An 18,115-nucleotide genomic window follows, 5' to 3' on the forward strand; every position below is an offset into this window, starting at 1 on the left:
ACGGTGAACCTGGAAGATGTAGTAAACCTGATTGACAAACTGAAGAGTAGTAAATCACCTGGCCCGGATGGTATGCACCCCAGGGTTCTGAAGGAACTCAAAAATGAAATTTCAGATCTATTAGTAAAAATGTGTAAACTATCATTAAAATCAACTATTGTACCTGAAGACTGGAGGGTGGCTAATGTAACCCCAATATTTAAAAAGGGCTCCAGGAGCGATTGGGAAACTACAGACCAGTTAGCCTGACTTCAGTGCCAGGAAAAATAGTGGAAAGTGTTCTAAATATCAAAATCACAGAACATATAGAAAGACATGGTTTAATGGAACTAAGTCAGCATTACTTTACCCAAGGTAAGTCTTGCCTCACAAATCTGCTTCACTTTTTTGAAGGAGTTAATAAACATGTAGATAAAGGTGAACTGGTAGATGTAGTGTATTTGGATTTTCAGAAGGCATTTGACAAAGTTCCTCATGAGAGGGTTCTAGGAAAAGTAAAAAGTCATGGGATAGGTGGCGATGTTCTTTTGTGGATTACAAACTGGCTAAAAGACAGGAAACAGAGTAGGATTAAATGGACAATTTTCACAGTGGAAGGGAGTGGGCAGTGGAGTGCCTCAGGGATCTGTATTGGGACACGTACTTTCCAATATATTTATAAATGATCTGGAAAGGAATACGACGAGTGAGGTAATCAAATTTGCAGATGATACAAAATTATTCAGAGTAGTTAAATCACAAGCATATTGTGATAAATTGCAGGAAGACCTTGTGAGACTGGAAAATTGGGCATCCAAATAGCAGATGAAATTTAATGTGGATAAGTGCAAGGTGATGCATATAGGGAAAAATAACCCATGTTATAGTTACACAATGTTAGGTTCCATATTAGGAGCTACCACCCAAGAAAGAGATCTAGTCGTCATAGTGGATAACATACTGAAATTGTCAGTTCAGTGTGCTGCTGCAGTCAAAAAAAGCAAACAATGTTGGGAATTATTAGAAAGGGAATGGTGAAGAAAATGGAACAAGACCGCACCTTAAATACTGTGTACAATTCTGGTCACCGCATCTCATAAAAGATATAGTTGCGATGGAGAAGGTACAAAGAAGAGCGACCAAAATGATAAAGGGGATGGAACAGCTCCCCTATGAGGAAAGACTAAAGAGGTTAGGACTGTTCAGCTTGGAGAAGAGACGGCTGAGGGGGGAATATGATAGAGGTGTTTAAAATCATGAGAGGTCTTGAACGGGTAGATGTGAATCGGTTATTTACTCTTTTTCGTAAAATAGGAGGACTAGGGGGCACTCCATGAAGTTAGCATGTGGCACATTTAAAACTAATCGGAGAAAGTTCTTTTTCACTCAATGCACAATTAAATTCTGGAATATGTTGCCAAGGGATCTGGTTTGGGCAGTTAGTATAGCTGTGTTTAAAAAAGGATTGGATACGTTCTTGGAGTAGAAGTCCATTACCTGCTATTAATTAAGTTGACTTAGAAAATAGCTATTGCTATTATTAGCAACAATAACATTGAATAGACTTAGTTTTTGGGAACGTACCAAGTTCTTATGGCCTGGATTGGCCACTGTTGGAGACAAGATGCTGGGCTTGATGGACCCTTGGTCTGACCCAGTATGGCATGTTCTTATGTTCTTTACAGCATCCTCATTCTGATTAGCCTAAGAAAAAGCTGGCTTCGGAATTAAACCCAGATGACCCACCTGACAGTATGTTATACTGCCAGTAGGCCAGTCCCCGTAACAATCCTTCTGACTAGTTATTTGTGATCATTGTCAAAAGTCAGTATTTGAGAGTAGTTTTCAGTGATCAGCAACCTCAGAAAGACAGTATTACAATTAGGGTCTGATTCACTAAACTTGCTTTTTTTTTTTTTTTTTTATATGATGTAGATTCAGGATGGGAGAAAAGTAGGAGAAAAATCAGGCTTTTAAAAAAAAAACAGCAATATTACACATAGGGGGGTGTTGTTTTAAAAAGCATTTGTTAGGAAAGCACTGCATAAATACTGTTTTGTAAAATTTCCCAACATATGTGGGAAAATATGTGCATACACTCTGTACATATTTGTTTCCATGCCTGTAAGAGTAATGTTCTGGATGATGGAATCTGGGCAGAGATTGAACTTAATCACATATTTCTTAATTTTATAAAATAAGGTTTTCCACCAGGAGAACCAGCCTTCACACATTAGCTTTCCCAGAATAATTTTCAAAATGAAAGTAAGCATGTAAGGTCGAGGGGTAAAAAATACCTGTAGGCTTTATACTGGCTGAAAATTACTGCCTATAAGATCATGGTCAGAGTTGGTATAGTGAGAATAGCTAACACTGCAACACAACTGTTAACAAATATCAGCATAGATATGCACACTGAAGCAACCAAGCTACTCTATGGTCTACCATGCCTATTTCTATATTTTTACTGCTGTACCACAGAAGGAAATGATAGTAAAAACAAGATTCAAGCAGAGGCATAAAATATTAAAATTTTTCTTCAGGATATATGCAGAGCTTTAATTCAGTCTTAACAATATATATTAAAATTCCACTTGTAGTTTCAAGCTTTTAAAATGGTTGCCTTGCTTCTGTAAATTTTTATCACCATCTTTTAGAATAAATTGCTGTCATATCTTCATGAAACATGTTGTATAGAGGTATTTTAAATTATTAGGACATAATTTTTTATGCTAATAAACATTGAGTATATTGATATATGAAGAACAGAGTCAACATAGGCTCTAGGAGCCACAGAAAACTGAAATTGATAGAGAAACATCTTATTTTAAAATCTGTTCTTCTTGGGCATTGGCTTTTAAAGATGGGTTCTTAAATGAAAACAAAAAATCTATGGTTGAAGTTGTGGGTTTTTTTAAAATTCTTCTTCAGAGAATATAAATATATAAGACATTGAATCAAAACTAGATCTGAACTGTGCAGAGTTTCATGTACTGGCCTTATAAGTTTTCTCAGCCAGGTAGAACATTCCCTTAATTGCAGTAATTTTGTAAATGAAATTAGCTAATTAGACTATCAGAATTGTCACACTACGTACAAAGTTTTTAGAGAGTACTATGCAATGTCTTTATCTCCCTCCTCCCTTCATTTTTGGCATAGTCCTGTCCTAATCCTCCCCATTCCCCTAATCTCTATTCTATAGAAGGAGTAGCCAACTCCAGTCCTCAAGAGCCACAAACATAGTTTTCAGGCTATCTGTAATGAATATGTATGAGATAGATTTGAATGCACTGCCTCCATTGTATCTAAATATATTCCATGCATATTCATTGCAGATAGTCTAAGAACCAGACCTGTTTGTGGCTCTTAAGAACCAGAGTTGGTCTTATAGCAAGGGGTCTGTCTTATTTAAACTTTTCAGACAATCCAAACTACAGAAATAGTTCTCCTGTCTACCTTACCCTTCAAAGATTAAATATTTTGACGACATAACACATTCACTGACTTGCATTGCTAGACCACTAAATAGTTCTCTGGCATGTTGACCAATACCAACCTTCAAGTTTAATTTATTAATTTTATTATCCTCAACCAAAAAATTGTTTAGCTTCCATTGTACTGCCAGAGGAGAAGACTGCCTTCTGGTTAATTACAAGATCTGTGTTCTAGTCAGCTGAGAGGAAGGTCTGTTACATCTCGCCAATAGTTCTGCATGTCTGAAACCACAGGGAAAACTTTCTTTTTATAATGATGCACAATTGTTTTTATTAAGGTCCACTTATGTAGTTCCCACTTGTTGCTTCGTCGGGCAGCAGTTGCATGTCTTCGTCAGCTTGCACAAAGAGAAGCAGCAGAAGTGTGCGAATATGCTATGAATATGGCAAAAAATGCAGGCGATAAAGAAAGCAGTGGCATAAGTAAGTAGGACTTTTATATGGTGGTATGCATCCAAATTTTAAATGCTTTTTCATGTTAGCATTATTAGACTGTCACCAATTGAATAATCATGTACTCTTTTTGGAGTTTCAGGAGTAGTTTGCAAGCAGTAATGGGAAGACCTTTCAAACTTAAGAGTCGGTATCCATTTTGAAAGACACATGCACTCACAGAAATATATACAAATTATCCTTTTGAGGTGGCTGTCCTGTCAGGTTTCAAACATGTCCGTAAGGCAATACCAGAGAGCCATAGAAAACTGGCTGCTCAGAGACTAACCAGTATGTTTTAAGGATAATTAACCAAAGAAAAGCCATGCCCCCCCCCCCCCCCCCCAAAACTTCTTTTCCCTGTACGTACCAGGATCATTCCAGACGGTGGGTTATGTCCCCTGTCCAGCAGATGGAGTCAGAACAAAAAACTCTCAAGGGGGTGCCTTATAGCCACGCCTCCCGTTCCTCAGCTCTCAGTATTGTTCTGACTCCAGCAGATGTGAGCAGGGGACACTGAGGTCCCCAGCATTTAGTCTTAGGCTTTTCAACTTTAAGAAAATAATTTTTATTTGTTTGAGGGATCAAGTTTTTGTTAAGGAGAAGTTTTCTTAGATTATATAGTTAATTTCTCTTCAAGTAATACAGCCAGGATTCTGGTTTTTGAGACTTGCTGACAGACTGCTTGTCATTGTCTCCTTTTCTTCTTTCTGCCTCCTCCCGTTGTTTTTTCTTCCAGGGCTGGAGGTAAGTCCTTCTTATTTTTTAGGTTACCGAGGGACTCGCTACTTATGCTCCCTTGGATCTGAGTGTCCTATCGGTGGTGCCGGTCACTCCCCTCCTGCCCGTGTTCGTGACTACTCGCCCCCCTCCCCCCCCCCCCCGGTGGCGTGAGGAAGTGTTTCGACCCGCGGCCCCGCGAAGTTACATTCCCCGGGGCCGCCTGCCGTTGGGAGGTCCCATTCCCCGACGGTCTTTTCGGGTCGGTGGGAGTAGAACTGGGCTGGACCTTCAGTCTTGCTGTATCAGCTGACTGTTTTCACTTTGCGTGCCTGAACTACCTTCTCTCCCCTCCACATCCTCCTCCTTCTCACCTAAATGCAGCGGCAGTCAGTTGTTGAAGGCGGTGGAGCACAGGGGGATTCCCTGTCCCGTGAAAGTCGGCGATTCAGCGTTTCATCGGGAGGGGAGGACAGCCCTTCTCCGGAGGAAGTCGAGCTACCTCAGGACAGAGCGCGCAGAAAGCAGCAGGCTCCGTTCCCGCCGAGCGCGGGAACGGCGGCCATCTTGCATAAGGAGGCAAGCACCGGCATTTTGGCAGACGACACAGAGGCTCAGTTTCCTTCTACCCTGCCATTTTCTACTGTCGGAACTCAGCCGTTTGGACAGCCTGGTGTAAACTCGGAGGGATTTTTCTCCCCGGAGTTTGTTTTAATGCACAGGGCCTTTGTGCATAGCAGGGACTCTGCTGGGGGGAGGGGGTCCTCCTCCAGCTAAGATACCATGTCTGTCCACTGCTTTGGGGAGTTTTCTTCCACAGGTTACCGTATCGTCTGCGGGGGAAGCTCCGGGAACGTCTCGGGGATCTTCTTCTGCCCTGACAGCACCGCAACCAGCGGGGGGGGGGGGGGGATCCTCTCGTGGACCCGCTCGCCGAGGACCCCTCCCTAACAGCTCAGGTCGAGGGTGATGATCCTAGAGTTCTCCGCATTTTTCAGGCGGGAGAACTTGATGAACTCATTCCACACATCCTCCAGGAGATGGACATTGACCCCCCTCCGGACCCAGTGACTCCGGACCCAAACACCAAGAAAGGGGACCCACTACTAGCGGGACTTCGTCCGCTGGCAAAAGCCTTCCCCACTCATCACAATATTTTACAGCTGATCGCCAGAGAGTGGGATACTCCGGAGTCCAACCTTAGAGTTGGCAGGGCCATGGATAAATTGTACCCTCTTCCGAGGGATTTCTTAGAGCTTCTCCGGGTCCCGGCCGTAGATTCGGCGGTCTCAGCGGTGACAAAACATACGACCATCCCTGTCACGGGAGGGACGGCATTGAAGGATACCCAGGACAGGAAATTGGAGGTTTACCTGAAACGGGTATTCGAGGTTTCAGCTCTGGGTATGCGAGCTGCTATTTGCAGTTCATTGGCCCAGCGTGCAGGACTTCGGTGGATACAACAGCTTCTTACGTCTCAGTCTCTACCAGATGCCGAGGCTCAGCAAGCAGACAGATTGGAGGCCGTAGTCGCCTACGGAGCGGATGCCTTTTATGATCTTATCAGAGTACAGGCACGAACCATGGTGGCTGCGGTGTCCGCACGCCGTCTTCTTTGGCTAAGAAATTGGGCGGCTGATGCTTCATCCAAAACCCGCCTATGATCTCTCCCCTTCAAGGGTAAGTACCTTTTTGGGGAAGACCTGGATCAGATTATTAAGTCACTTAACGAAAACGTGGTTCATAAGCTGCCAGAGGATCGCCCCCGCTTTATAGATCTTTCAACACCGGCAGAAATAGGTTTCGTAATCAGCGCAAGTCCCGGCCCACGAGGCAACAGCCACCTCGAGCTCCTTCTCGCTCACATACTTGGAACCGGTCCTTTCGGGGCTGCCGTTCCGGTAAGGACGGACACGGAATGGGCACCTCTCCGAAATCGTCCCAATGATGCCAGGGGGACCCACGAGTCTGTTCCCCGTCTAGGGGGGGGCGACTTTCTCTTTTCTACGAAGCATGGGTCCACATAACCTCAGACCAATGGGTCCTAAGTATTCTAAAACAAGGTTACGCGTTGGATTTTGTCCGACCTCCACCGGACAGGTTCCTATTCTCTCCATGCGGGTCCCTCTCAAGCGCCAGGCCGTTCGACAGACACTAGTTCGTCTCCTTGCATTGGGGGCGATAGTGCCGGTTCCGGCCTCCGAATTGGGTCGGGGCCATTATTCCATCTACTTTGTGGTGCCCAAAAAGGAAGGGACCTTCCGGCCCATACTGGACCTCAGACTGTCAACAACTCCCCTCAGGGTACCTCGGTTCCGCATGGAGACCCTCCGTTCGGTACTGGCTGCAGTACATCCAGGGGAGTTTTTGGCCTCCTTAGATCTTACGGAGGCGTACCTGCATATTCCAATCCTTCGAGACCACCACGGTTCCTTCGCTTCAAGATTTTGGGGCAACATTTTCAGTTCCGGGCCCTACCCTTCGGGCTGGCCACGGCCCCCTCGGGTCTTCACAAAGATCATGGTGGTGGTGGCGGCGGAACTCAGAAGGGAAGGAATCCTGGTACATCCTTATCTGGACGATTGGCTCATCCGGGCAAAGTTGAGAAGGCAAGGGTTTCAGGCAGTCGACAGGGTAGTTCAGCTTCTCCACTCACTGGGGTGGATTGTCAACTTCGCAAAGAGCAGACTACATCCTTCACAGACACTGGATTTTCTAGGAGCGTGTTTCGACACGAATGCGGCCATGGTGTTCCTCAGGCCAGAGAGAGCGCGGGCTCTACACAAGCAGATTCTCAGGTTCATGACTTTCGAGGTCACGACGGCGTGGGACTATCTTCAGGTTCTGGGAACCATGGCCTCCACCATCGACTTGGGTGCCGTGGGCTTTTGCCCACCTGCGTCCTCTTCAGAGGGCTTTGCTTTCCCAGTGGAAGCCGGTGTCCCGGGATTATCAGGCGGTCCTCCCGATTCCAGACTTTGCAAGGCTCAGTCTCGATTGGTGGCTGAATCCACAGCATTTGGCTCAAGGAATATCCTTGGAGCCACCGAACTGGGTGGTAGTGACCACGGACACCAGTCTCTCGGGCTGGGGAGCGGTCTGTCAGGACAGCTCGATGCAGAGGCGTTGGTCGACGCAGCAATCGACCTGGCCCATAAACCGATTTGAGGCCAGGGCCGTGCGACTCGCCCTACAAGGATTCCTACACCTGTTGTACCACCGGGCTGTATGAGTACTATCGGACAACACCACCACAGTGGCGTACATCAACCGTCAGGGAGGAACAAGGAGCAGATTGGTATCCCTGGAAATCGACAGGTTGATGGAATGGGCGGAGCTTCATCTTCTGCGGCTGGCAGCCTCCCATATAGGCGGGTGTCGACAATGTACAGGGGGACTTCCTCAGTTGACAGCGTCTGGATCCCGGAGAGTGGGAACTCTCAGAAGAGGCGATGGCTCTGATAGTCAAACGCTGGGGAACTCCCCGCTTAGATCTCATGGCGACGGCCAGAAATGCCAAGGCCGCCCGCTTCTACAGTCGAAGGAAGGAAAATGGAGCGGAAGGAGTCGACGCGCTGGTTCTCCCATGGCCACGCCAGTGTCTTCTGTATGTCTTTCCACCGTGGCCGCTGGTGGGAAAGGTCATTCGAAGGATAGAAGACCATCAGGGTCCGGTGATTCTCGTGGCGCCAGAGTGGCCCCGACGGCTGTGGTTCGCGGATCCTTCTTCATCTAGCGGTGGAGGACCCACTCCGGCTCAGTCACCTACCGCGACTTCTCTGTCAGGGGCCAATATTTTTTCCAGCGGCAGATCGTTTCTGTCTTGCGGCTTGGCTGTTGAAAGGCGCAAAATGAGACGTCGCGGTTATCCGGAGTCCGTCATATCCACCCTGCTACGGGCGCGTAAGTCGTCCCACATCGGTGACCTATGTTCGGGTGTGGAAGGTCTTTGAGGAGTGGTGCGTTCTCCCAAGATATTCAAGCTCCGCAGGCTTCGGTGGGGGCAGATCCTCTCTTTTTTACAGGTGGGACTAGATCTGGGTCTGGCCTATAACTCCCTCTGGGTTCAGGTGGGGGCTCTGGGAGCTATGCGTCAGGGGGTGGATGACGATCTCCTGTCTACCCATCCAGATATCCTGCGATTCCTCAAGGGAGTCAAGCATATAAAACCTCCGATACGACCTCCATGCCCGTCGTGTGGAACTTGAACTTGGTGCTTAAGGCTCTCTGCGCTCCACCTTTTGAGCCTTTGCGATCCGCTCCCATCAAGGATGTCACTCTCAAGACCGTTTTCCTGGTTGCACTTAGTTCAGCACGGCAGATCTCGGAGTTGCAAGCTCTCTCCTGTCGGGAGCCATACCTTCGATTCACTCCTACGGGAGTTTCTTTGCGTACGGTACCTTCATTCCTGCCCAAGGTGGTCTCAGGGTTTCATCTCAACCAGTCGGTGGAACTTCCATCCTTTCCCTCTTCGGAGCCGGGTGATCTACACAAGCTAGATGTTCGGCGTTCTCTGATGCACTATCTGGATGTTACAAATGAGTTTCGGCTTTCTGACCATCTCTTTGTTCTCTGGTCAGGGCCCCGAAGAGGATGCATGGCTTCCAAACAATCCATTGTTCGTTGGCTGAAGGGACCGATCGTAGCAGCATATCTGGGATCAGGTAAGAAGCCGCCATTAGTGGTCAAGGCGCATTCTCTTTGCGCCCAGGCTACTTCCTGGGCGGAAAGCTCCTCTGTGCCTGCCCAGGAAATCTGTAGGGCGGCCACTTGGAAGTCGCTCCACACTTTCACCAGGCATTATCGTCTGGACGTCCGGGCACCATCGGACGGACAACTGGGAGACAGGGTCATTCGGGCAGGGCTGTCCTCGACCCGCCCATGATGGGAAAGCTTTGGTACATCCCACCGTCTGGAATGTTCCTGGTACGTACAGGGAAATGAAAATTATTCCTTACCTGCTAATTTTCGTTCCTGTAGTACCATGGATCATTCCAGACACCCTCCCTCGTTTTTGGGGGTTTTTCTGTGTGGGACATCCCTGCTCACCTGTCTCTAACTTTCTCTTATCTGTTACTTCTGTTACTGCGGGTCTGTTCTTCCACGCAGTACTGTTTACAAGTTTTGGCACAGTTTAGAGTTTTTAGTTTCCAAATTTATGGTCTGCGCCTTTGTTGGGCTGGCAGTTATATTGTATTTTGATAACTTGATCCCTCTGGTTTGCAAATTTCTTCTCGTTTCGGCTTTGATAGTCTATCTACTGAGAGCTGAGGCACGGGAGGCGTGGCTATAAGGCACCCCCCTAAGAGTTTTTTTGTTCTGACTCCATCTGCTGGACAGGGGACATAACCCACCGTCTGGAATGATCCATGGTACTACAGGAACGAAAATTAGCAGGTAAGGAATAATTTTCATATTTATTTACTTATTTATTTATCAAGTTTTATATACCACCGATCGGTTTCGCCATCACAATGGTTTACAAAGTTTCAATGTTTAACAGCGTGTCCAAAAGATTAATGCAATTGTTAGCATAGATATTGTAGGCTTTACAGACCTAGTTCGTTTGTCATACTAAACAGGTTCAATTATGTGTTCTATTATGTGCGTGCATTGGTTCCACATGTTTGCATAGTGCCAATAGAAGGGAAAATAAGGCAATACCAGAGAGCCATAGTAAACTAGCTGCTCAGATACTAACCAGTATGTTTTAAGGATAATTAACCAAAGAAAAGCCATGCCCGCCCCCCTCCCCCCCCCCCCCAAACTGCTTATAGTGAAGCTTGGCATAACTGAGATGTTAAAAGAGGAATTTTTCTGTGAGGGATATCTGAAGTACTTGAGAGTTATACTATCTCTTTAAGTAAAATGAGGTCTTTAGCTTAACCTTTGATTTCAGAGCAGTGTGGCCTGCTGTAGTTAATGGAACCCAACTCAGTATCCAAAGATTTGATGGAAAGGTAATTTCTGAAAGCTTGCCACCAGTATTGCACTGTATCCAACTATCGTATGCAGATTGACACCATTTCTAGTGCTGTTAATTTTCCTTGTTTCTAGGTACAAATGCTCAGATACTCCACGTTGTCTGTCTTTGGGTTGCTTTTCAGATATAAATATAACCGAAACCGGCCTTGATGGTGTTCTCTTTGGAATGCTGGACCGAGAGACTGATCGAAAGCTCTGCTCAGACATTCATGATACCTTGGGACACATGCTTTCCTCCTTGGCAGTAGACAAACTGTCTCATTGGCTGCGGCTGTGCAAAGATGTCTTAGCAGCCTCAAATGGTATCTATTTGAGATTTGTTTTCTAATCATAAAATTAATGAAGTTATAACTATTACAAAAAAATAGAGGTTACAGAAAGAGGGTGATAATTTTGTGGCATATTAATTCAGTGCATACAGACAAATTATTTCTCACAGGATAAGCAGGATGGTAGTCCTCACTTATGGGTGACATCACAGGATGGAGCCCAATCACGGAACACTTTTGTCAAAGTTTCTAGAACTTTGACTGGCCCCTACTGGGAATACCCAGCATGGCATCAACCCTGCAGCCAGCAGGGGTCCCCCTTCAGTCTTCTTTTCTCCACGCAGCAGTAGCCACACGGTTAAGGAGCTCCACAGAGATTCCTGACAGGAATTTTCCTCACGGAATTATTACAACTTTTCTACCCCACAGGGTTCCTCCTTCAATTTTTTCAAGCCGCGGTACTGCGGGTAACTTTTTCTACCCGTTTTCAGTCGATTCCCGTCGAGTTTGGCCCTCGCGGCCTACTGGCCATCGACTGTACCGTCGGTGGCTCAAATTTTTCATGGCCATGGCGTTCGGGGTTCCATCGGTTGCCCGGACTGCAATCGCACCATGTCCATAACAGACTCTCATAAGGTCTGTGTAATGTGTCTCGGATGTGAGCACAATGTCCTGACCCTGCACCAAATGTGCCATAATGACACCAAAAGGTCGCAAGGCCAGAATGGAGATGATGGAACTTTTCTTCCGTTCTCAAACCCCGACGCCGTCTATTGCATCGACGTCGTCAGAACCGGCACAGTCAACTTCGCTCCAGTATCGACCACCGACCGGTGACCGTCCAGCATCGATGACTTCTCGGCCTTCAACCACCTCTACTCCCCTTCAGGACCGAGGGGATCATAGAAAGAAACATCGCCACCGACATCTGAAGTCTCAGACCATCGAGGAAGAGAAATCGACCTCGCCATTGTCCGAGCCGCCATCGAAGAAACCCCGTCCAGAAAAGGCACCGACCTTTTCGGCGACTGAGGCAGCCCTCATCCGAAAGGGGATTGGGAGCCGTGACTCCACCTTTAACGGTGGTCCCTCCGGCTATGCCTCTGCCTCCTTCTTCAGTTCCGGAGCCGGGGCTGCTTGCTCCAGGTCTCCGAGAAGAACTGGACCGGCTGGTTCAGGAGGCCATCGACAAGGCGATGCATCGACTCCAAGTTCCTCTGGCACCGACACCGGTACCGATCGTGGAACCGACCACTGACCGATTGCGGCAGCGTTGGCACCGCTGCTCTCGAGGATGGAGGCGCTCATTGCCGCTTTTCCACCGATGGATCCGGTTGTCATCAGGAGGAGAAACACCGTTCCGCATCCCTCCATCGGGGGGAGTCCTACCAATGCCTCAGCCATTGATGCCGATACGTCCATTGGCGCCATCGATCCATCCATCGATGCCGATGCTTCCAGCGCCACCGATCCATTCATCGATGCCTTCGATGCCTTCATCGGTGCCTCCAATTATTCCTTCGATTCCTTCGGAGCCTAGACCAGGACCTTCAGGGATTCCATTGTCCCATCCCCTCGGGCTACTAGAGGGGCAGGTGCCGATCCCTACGATACCTGGACTGATGATTCTTCACCAGAGACCGATGACCTGCCTTCACCACTTTCTCCTACTGAAAGTAGAAAGCGTTCTCCTCCAGAGGACCTTTCCTCCATAAATTTTGAGAAGGAGATGTCTGAATTGGTTCCCTTCCAATTACAGACCGAACAAGATGACAGACATCAAATGATGGAGCTGTTGCAATTCCTGGATGCCCCCCAAGGAATAACCTCCATCCCCATTCACCAAGTTCTTCTGGATCTCCTCAAAAAGAACTGGGAACACCCTGGCTCTGTTGCTCCAGTCAACAGGAAGGCTGACACCACTTATTTGGTACAGTCAGCCCCAGGTTTTCAAAAACCTCAATTGGATCACCAGTCTGTGGTTGTAGAATCTGCCCAAAAGAGGACAAAGACATCAAAACCCCACACTTCATTTCCCCCAGGCAAGGAGCAAAAGTTTCTAGATGCCATTAGTCGTCAGGTCTTCCAGGCTCAATGCTCATCTCCCTAATCACCTCTTATCAGCTCTATATGACCCAATACAACAGGGTCTTATATAAGAGATAAAAGACTTGACAGACTCCCTGCCTCAGCAATTTCAAGATCAGCTCCAAACCCTAGTAAACAAGGTTTTTGAGGTGGGCAAGCATGAGATAAGATCATCTTACGATATCTTTGACACTGCTACCAGGGTATCTGCAGCTGCTATCTCGGCAAGAAGATGGGCCTGGCTCAAGTCTTCGGATCTTCGCCCTGACGTGCAAGACAGATTATCCGACCTGCCCTGTGTAGGAGACAATCTGTTCGGCGAACGGATTCAATGAACGGTGGCGGAACTCAAGGACCGTCATGAGACCCTGAGACAGCTCTCTCTGATGCCTTCTGAGTACTCCTCAAAACAGCGTTTCCGAAAAGACACTAAAGTCCTTCTTCCGTCAGAAGAAATCCTACCCGCCACCGGCTAGAACTCGCTCTACGAGACTATTTCAAAAAACCCAGTCTCGTCAGATACGAAAACAAAAGCTGCAAGCAGCTCCTCAGCCAGGCCCTGCTTCCGGTTTTTGACTCCTGCATAGAGAGCAGCAGCCAGCTTCCACTGCCTCACATACCAGTGGGAGGTCGATTGTACTATTTTAACAGGTGGCACTCAGTCACCTCAGACCAGTGGGTCCTAGTGATTATCGCTCAAGGTTATCATCTCAACTTTCTCGCCATCCCACCGGACTCCCCACCTCTACCAACATGGAGAACATCCGATCACTCCATCCTTCTGGAACAGGAGGTCTCCCTCCTTCTCCAGTTCAAGGTAATAGAACCAGTACCCCTACTCTCAGCACGGCCTAGGGTTCTATTCCCGGTACTTCCTAATCCCCAAAAAATCGGGAGGCGTTCGTCCAATTCTGGATCTACGTGCCCTCAACAAGTACCTCCATCAAGAAAAGTTCAAAATGGTAACCTTGAGTTCTCTTCTTCCTCTTCTACAAAGAGGAGACTGGCTCTGCTCTCTAGACCTCCAGGACGCATACACTCATATTGCGATAACTCCATCTCATCGCAAATACCTGAGATTTCTGGTAGGCCCCAAGCACTATCAGTACCGAGTGCTTCCATTCGGCTTCATGTCTGCACCACAAGTCTTCACAAAATGTCTCGTAGTAGTTGCAGCCTTCCTCAGGACTCAAGGTGTTCACGTCTACTCCTATCTAGACGATTGGTTGATCAGAGCTCCCACTCGGCAAACTGCTCTGTCGTCCCTACATTTTACCTTACACACTCTGATTTCGCTAGAATTTCTCGTCAACTACGACAAATCCTACTTAGTCCCATCTCAAACCTTATCATTCATAGGGGCAGACTTGGACACCTTGCAGGCAAAAGCTTTTCTACCTTGACAACGAGCTCTCACTCTCGTCACTCTCGCACACCAGCTGCAGTCTCAGCGCTACATGACTGCACGCCGCTTTCTCATCCTTCTGGGACACATGGCGTCCTCAGTTCAGGTCACCCCAATGGGCCCGCCTAGCCATGAGAGTCATGCAGTGGACTCTAAGGTCACAATGGAGTCAATGCATTCAGCCCCTGTCGACCATTGTCCAAGTCAACGACTCACTCCGTCAGTCTCTCACCTGGTGGAAAAATCAGATCAATCTCCTCCAAGGCTTGCCTTTCCAGGCTCCAGACCCTCAAATAACTCTCACCACCGATGCTTCCAACCTCGGCTGGGGAGCCCATGTGGCCAATTTGCAGACACAAGGAACTTGGTCTCCAGAGGAAACCAAACACCAAATCAATTTCCTAGAGCTTCGAGCAATCAGTTATGCTCTCAGGGTGTTTCAGGATCTCCTCTCCAACCAAGTCATCCTGATTCAGACGGACAACCAGGTGGCCATGTGGTACATCAACAAACAGGGAGGCACGGGCTCCTACCTCCTGTGTCAGGAAGCTGCGCAGATATGGGGGGAGGCCCTCTCCCACTCAATGGACCTCAGGGCCACCTACTTGCCGGGAGAGGACAATGTGTTGGCAGACAAGCTAAGTCGCGCCTTTCAACCGCACGAGTGGTCTCTCAACCGCTCAATAGCGGACATGATCTTCCAACAATAGGGTTACCCTCAAACAGACCTCTTTAGTCACCTCAAAAACCGCAAAGGAGAGAAGTCTGCTCTCTCACTCGCAGCCAACACTTATCAGCCATGAGATGCGTTCTCCCTCTCATGGACATCCAGTCTCTTATATGCATTCCCTCCACTTCCACTTCTCTCAAAGACTCTCATGAAGTTACGTCAGGACAAGGGAAGCATGATCCTGATAGCACCTCACTGGCCACGCCAAGTGTGGTTTCCAATACTTCAGGATCTCTCCATTCGCAGGCACATTCCCTTGGGAAAGGACCCGCTTCTGATTACGCAAAACGGCGGGTGCCTGCGCGACCCCAATCTTCAAGCCTTGTTCCTGATGGCATGGATGTTGAAAGGTTAATCCTTCAGCCACTTAACCTTTCTGAATCAGTTTCCCGTGTTCTGATTGCTTCACGGAAGCCTTCCACAAGAAAATATTATTCTTACAAATGGAACAGGTTTCAGTCATGGTGCTCTTCTCAATCCCTTGACCCCTTTACCTGTCCAATCACGAAGTTTCTGGACTATCTCTGGCACTTGTCGGAGTCAGGTCTAAAAACTTCCTCCTTCAGAATGCATGACAGTGTGGTGGCCGCCTTCCATAAAGGTGTTAGGGATGTTCCCATATCAGTACAACCCCTTTTAACATGTTTTCTGAAGGGCTTGCTTCACCTCAAGCCTCCACTGTGTCCTCCGGCCCCTTCTTGGGACCTCATCCTGGTTTTGGGTCAGCTCATGAAACCACCATTCAAGCCTCTCCAATCCTGTGAACTTCGCTATCTCACATGGAAAGTGATTTTCCTTTTGGCAATCACTTCGGTCGCAGAGTTAGTGAGTTATAGGCCCTAGTTACCTATCCGCTTTACACTAAATTTCTGCAGGACCGGGCAGTACTCCGCACTCACCCTAAGTTTTTGCCTAAGGTAGTATCAGAGTTTCATGTCAATCAATCCATTATACTACCTACCTTTTTTCCCAGGCCCCATTCTAATCCAGGAGAGCAGGCTCTGCATACCCTTGACTGTAAACGGGCTCTAGCGTTCTACCTAGACCGTACAGCTGCCCACAGGAAAAGCACTCAATTGTTTCTCTTTCCATTCCATCAAATTGAGGCAGCCTGTGGGTAAGCAGACTCTCTCCTCCTGGTTAGCGGACTGCATATCCTTTTGCTATCAGCAAACAGGCATTCCACTTCAAGACCGTGTTAAAGGACACTCTTTAAGGGCCATGGTGACTTCAGTAACACACCTACACTCGGTGCCGCTTCCTGACATTTGCAGGGCTGCCACCTGGAGTTCTCCCATACCTTTACAGCCCACTATTGCTTGGACAAGGCCAGAAGACAAGATTCCATCTTCGGCCAATCTGTCTTGCGTAACCTATTCACAACTTGACATACCAACACCCTTCTGCCTTCCCGGTATGGTTCAGGATACCCTCGGCCAAATTTCACCCCAGTCCTAGTTCCTTGCACACCTGGGTACATTTGGTGCATACTCGGACATCCTCAGCTCGGTACTCACCCATATGTGAGGACTACCATCATACTTGTCCTGTGAGAAAGCAAATGTTGCTTACCTGTAACAGGTGTTCTCACAGGACAGCAGGATGTTAGTCCTCACGAAACCCACCTGCTGCCCGCAGTGTTGGGTTTGTTACGTTTCTTATTTTATTTTTCGGCACTACCTGTAGCTTTTTAAACAAGACTGAAGGGGGACCCCTGCTGGCTGCAGGGTTGGTGCCATGCTGGTCATGCCCAGTAGGGGCCAGTCAAAGTTCTAGAAACTGACAAAAGTGTTCCGTGATTGGGCTCCATCCTGTGATGTCACCCCTATGTGAGGACTAACATCCTGCTGTCCTGTGAGAACACCTGTTACAGGTAAGCAACATTTGCTATCTCTTCTTTCTGCTGCACTAGTTCAGAACAAATGCCTGTTCTATACAAATAGCAATTTGTACAAGTTATGTTGCAAGAGCTCTACTGTGCTGGATACAGCAGCTGTCAGAAGAAGTTGGCTCATCTAGAATCTGTGCCAGAATACCTATTAGATGGTCTGTGTGATCACCTTAAGGGTATTATCTAGATCTCTTGCTTTCAGTAGGAGCGATAAGATTTCAGTGGCTACGTCATTGGGCTGTTAACTCGTTATCCGAAACACATCTTTGTTAGTTGCCATTCCAAGGAGGGCTGTTCAGAGAGGAATTTTAATTAGTTAAAAAATAATCTGGAGGAGTCAAAATCATGGAGACTGTCCGAAGATAGAGGTAGAGTTAACTCTTGATTTTATAGAGGTTGAAGTCATTTTCATGAATCCAGAAGATATGTTCCTGGAAAACAGTTTACAATACAACCTCCAAGAACCAGAGGAAGATTACAGTCCTTTCAAGGTGCCAAACAAGTCTTGAATAAATAATTCCCGATGAGAATCTGTGGATTCACTCTGATATAGCCAATAAGTACACGCCTTCAAAAATTTTACAAAAAGTGGATCCATATAACCACAGACCATTGGGCCTTGGACATTAACCAGTTAGAGGATGCTCTAGTACTGACCAAACCAGTACACAAAACAAGACATTCATGGTATTGCCATGTATAACAAAGAAAGCCACAGTGCACTGAACTCTAAACAAAATTACTAATATTAACCCATTTTCCCTGTACGTACCCAGATCAGTCCAGACTCCTGGGTTTTATTTATTTTATTTAACACTTTTCTATACCGACCTTCATGAAAAATTTCATATCAGATCGGTTTACATGTAACAAAGGGTATAACTTAAACAAGAACAATTGCCCCCCTCTAGCAGATGGAGACAGAAGTTTACCAAACAAAACTCCGCCTTATATAGGATGATGCCACCTACAGTCTGGCAGTATTCTTCTGTCTCCAGCAGGTGGAGGAGGTGCAAAACCTACAGTCTGTGCTAGGGCCTAGTTGGAAATTTGAGACAGGATAGTTAGGTATTTAAAAAAAAAAAAGAAGACTACAGTGTTCGCCTGCATGTCACAGTTACC

At 47.2% G+C, this 18,115-nt stretch overlaps 1 protein-coding gene across 1 annotated transcript in view; it reads left to right on the top strand.

The window, feature by feature from the left end:
- The window catches only part of HEATR5B (HEAT repeat containing 5B), a 571,627-nt gene that overhangs the window by 313,413 nt on the left and 240,099 nt on the right, over positions 1 to 18,115 (top strand). Inside the window, 2 exon segments of the mRNA XM_029594411.1 lie at positions 3,752 to 3,896; positions 10,733 to 10,912. Of these exon segments, the coding sequence (XP_029450271.1) occupies positions 3,752 to 3,896; positions 10,733 to 10,912 (325 nt within the window).

The sequence above is a fragment of the Rhinatrema bivittatum genome, chromosome 3, assembly GCF_901001135.1.
Source record: "Rhinatrema bivittatum chromosome 3, aRhiBiv1.1, whole genome shotgun sequence".
NCBI classification, from domain to species: Eukaryota; Metazoa; Chordata; class Amphibia; order Gymnophiona; family Rhinatrematidae; genus Rhinatrema; species Rhinatrema bivittatum.